This window comes from Crocodylus porosus, unplaced genomic scaffold, assembly GCF_001723895.1.
Source record: "Crocodylus porosus isolate Cpor-Errol unplaced genomic scaffold, CroPor_comp1, whole genome shotgun sequence".
NCBI classification, from domain to species: Eukaryota; Metazoa; Chordata; order Crocodylia; family Crocodylidae; genus Crocodylus; species Crocodylus porosus.
In genome coordinates, this window is record NW_017728911.1 from 42290977 (window position 1) to 42294413 (window position 3437).

General features: G+C 47.0%; 1 protein-coding gene across 1 annotated transcript in view; it reads left to right on the forward strand.

Moving 5' to 3' along the window:
- Positions 1 to 3060, forward strand: part of LOC109308797 (ras GTPase-activating-like protein IQGAP1) — a 59662-nt gene extending 56602 nt beyond the window's left edge. Inside the window, exons 12-15 of the mRNA XM_019533200.1 lie at positions 546 to 630; positions 1568 to 1731; positions 2126 to 2286; positions 2844 to 3060. Of these exons, the coding sequence (XP_019388745.1) occupies positions 546 to 630; positions 1568 to 1731; positions 2126 to 2286; positions 2844 to 3060 (627 nt within the window). The remainder of the gene's footprint in view (positions 1 to 545; positions 631 to 1567; positions 1732 to 2125; positions 2287 to 2843) is intronic.
- The last annotated feature ends 377 nt before the right edge of the window (positions 3061 to 3437 follow it).

Here is a 3437-nt window from a genome sequence, read left to right on the forward strand (position 1 = left end):
GGCTGAGGGGGATCTAGTGGCCTGTTACAAACTAGTCAGGGGGGACCAGCAGGCACTGGGGGAGTCCCTGTTCCCCCGAGCACCGTCATAACCATATTCCCATGACCCACAAGTGAGTCTCCTAAGAAGATATTATAGGAATGAAGAATAATCTCCTGTTAAATGCTTTGTCTGGCAATTATTACTTTATTATTATTATTATTTTTCCTGTTTTACAAATAGGGACTCTTACACATTAGGAGACCTATCCAAGACCTTTTTGCAAATTAGTAGCAAAGTCCAAATCCACACTGAAGGAATCCTGACTGTGTTTGGCTCATGTTCAGTGTGTCAGTCCCCCTCTGTACCTCTCATCTTGTGCATGGCATCAGATGAGAGCTAAGCCTGGCTTACACCACAAGGACTGTAAATAACCAGTGCATAATTTCTGCCTTCTGTGTTTGTGTGGTTCCCTCTGTTTGTAGAGGACTGAGTATGACTGACATTTGTATGATCGCTGCAGTTGTATCATCATTTTCTTTACATGTGATTATTCTTTTCCTCAGAGTGGCCTGACAGGCCCCCTGCAAAAAGAAGATTTGCAGCAAGGGGTTGATGCAGCTAATAGTGCAGCCCAGCAGTACCAGCGAAGTAAGGAACCTTTCAGCAGAGATCAGGAGTTGGTGGCAGTGATCAGAGGGAGGAGGCAGTGCAACTTTTATACACTTGTTGGAACATATCAGTGTTTTGAGCCCTCATGACTTTTTTTTAAACCTCTCAAGGCTAGTCAAGTGCTGGCAGAACCCCAGTGTATGACTGTCTTCAGATTACTCAGATAGTCTTGTGACAGTTGGAAGTTATGCTTCAAACTAAAAACTACTGAATATGCTTGAACATTTGGGTCTTCTTTAGATATCTCCTGCCCTTGAAAGCCCAGGCCTGTGAATGCCTATGAATCCAGGAGGGTTGATGGGACAGAGCCCAGGGCCACCCACTGATGCTCATGTTGAGTGCGGTTCTTCTTGCATTGAGACATGAGCCTGGCATGCCTTCAGGCAGCAGGCTGGTGGGAAGGCGATTGCAGGGGTAACGCTGATCCCTGCACTTCTCACTGATTGATTTGAACTGAGCAAAAAGTATTTGCCCCTAAAATGTATTCTGAAATATCTAACCGACGACAGCCAGCCTGTTCCCTGCTTTTGAAATCGCTTATATAAAGTGATTGACAACCAGGCTTGGAACAGCATGCGTTATAAGTCTGAAAAGGACTGCTGTGATTACTTAGTCTGAGCTCCTACATAAGTATTAATGCTGCTGCACTGGGCACTGATGAGACCTGATCTGGACTGCTGAGTACAGTTCTGGTCCACCGTGTTCAGGGAGAGTGAATCAAACTGGGCTAGGTGCAGAAGGTGATCGGGGAAGTGGGAGAGCTGGTTTTATGTGAGGAGGTTCTAGGCAGTCCTTTAGCTGGGGTCCTGAGCAGAGAGAGGCTGTTCCACAATGGGTGGGTAAGAATGCTTTGTTAGAGAGTGCAGACAGTTTCTGCCTTCATAACTCTTGTGCCTTCTCTTCCCTAAACCCCCAGAGCTGGCATCAGTGGTGAGGATTAATGCTGCAGTCCGAAGTGGTGATGCTGACAAAACTGTGGCCGAGCTGATGCATCCAGAGGCCCAGTTACCGCAGGTGTATCCATTTGCTGCAGCCCTTTACCAGAAGGAGCTTGCCACCCTGCAGCAGCAGAGCCCCAGTGTAAGTTACCGCTTGGAAATGGATGTGATAATTCCCAGCCAGATGAGGCTTGCCTAGTTCCTCACCCCCTTTTCCCACTGGAATGTAACTGCTTTGGGAATCCTTGCATGGTGCTGCTGTCTGATGCACCATTAATCCCTAAATCCCAGGTGTGTTCCCTCGGCCACCAAGGGCTTGGTGTAGTTTAGTGTTTTGTGTCCCTTTTTCTGTCTGCTGAACTCACCTGTGAGATCCTTCCTCTCATCCCAGTGAAAAGCACTTTCTCTGCATGGTACAAATGGCTGCACTGTCTCCAGTCTTTGTTTATCATTATAACTGCTGCCCCATTCTGGTATCTGCACAGAGCATGAATGTGTGAAGAGTGTATGATGCTCATTGCCTTCTTTGTGTACAGGGGAACCTCACACACCCAGAGCTCTCAGTTGCAGTAGAGATGCTGTCGTCTGTGGCCCTGATCAACAGGGCTTTGGATTCAGGGGATATGAACACAATATGGAAACAATTGAGCAGTCCAGTCACAGGGCTTACCAACATTGAGGATGAGAACTCCCAGAGGTGGGTACTTGGGGGCACTATTCCCTACATTGCTGTCCTCCTTTTGACATTTCTTTATTTAATCTTCAAAGTCTCTCTCCAAATTCTTAATCATAGTGTAAATTATTCTTTGGAGCCCTGTGTTCCTGGCCCTAGAAGCTTGCTGTCTTGCATATGATCTCTGCACCACCCTGTTGTACTAGGCCTTGTCAAGTGCTAACCCTTGGAGTCTCGTCCCACCCTTCAGAACATTCCTGTGCTTGGGCACTGTTTAGCTCTTGCTGGTGCTGTTCCCTTCCCCATGTCCCATATCAAGGTCATGCCCACCTTCCTAATTTGCGGTGGTCTGGTGTTCGCTTTTCTGCCGCCTGTTTCTGTGCTGCCACACTCTTCACAGTGACCCAGGAGCTTTCTCTTTTGCTGGATGCTTGTGTCAATACTCCTTATTCACTTTTTGTATGAGTTGCACTTTTATCCCATTTGCTGCCTCTCCATATTAGTCCTTCACACTGCATCTGGGTTCACATGCCAGGTGGGGCCCACATGATGTCTCTTATTATTTCTGTTCTGTATGGCAGATACATCGATTCCTTGATGAAGCTGAAAGCTCAGGCACACATGGAAGGGAATGAGTTTATCACATGGAACGACATCCAGTCTTGTGTTGACCGTATGAACATCGTAGTGCATGAGGAACATGAGAGTAAGTTCTTCCACTTTATCTCTGCTGGACACCCTTGGAATCTAATAAATGCTGAGACCAGAGGGGTACCTGATGTTGATTGGCCTATCTGAGGCTGTCCAACCTTGACTCCACTTACTTCTCCAATGAGCTTTGTGCCCTTTTAGGTATCGACTCGCAGAGGTACTGTCTGCAGTTTATCACCTGGCATTCCTCTTCTCCATTTCCATTCTAGAGCCTCCCCAGTCTATCTTTCGTTTCTGGCACTCATTTAAACTGCTCTTGCCACAGTTTCTACTGACCTAATTGTGGCTGAATCTTGGAACCATTACTCTCCTCACTCTTCATCTATCACATACCTTCTGTGCTGATATTTGGAAATCTTGTCCTCCCTTGGCTTTCATGACTGATCTTCCTACCACCCTAGTCACTCTTCTGTGTGCCCTTTGCTAGTTCCTTCTGATCCTCCTTCTGACCTTCTGTGGGGCTC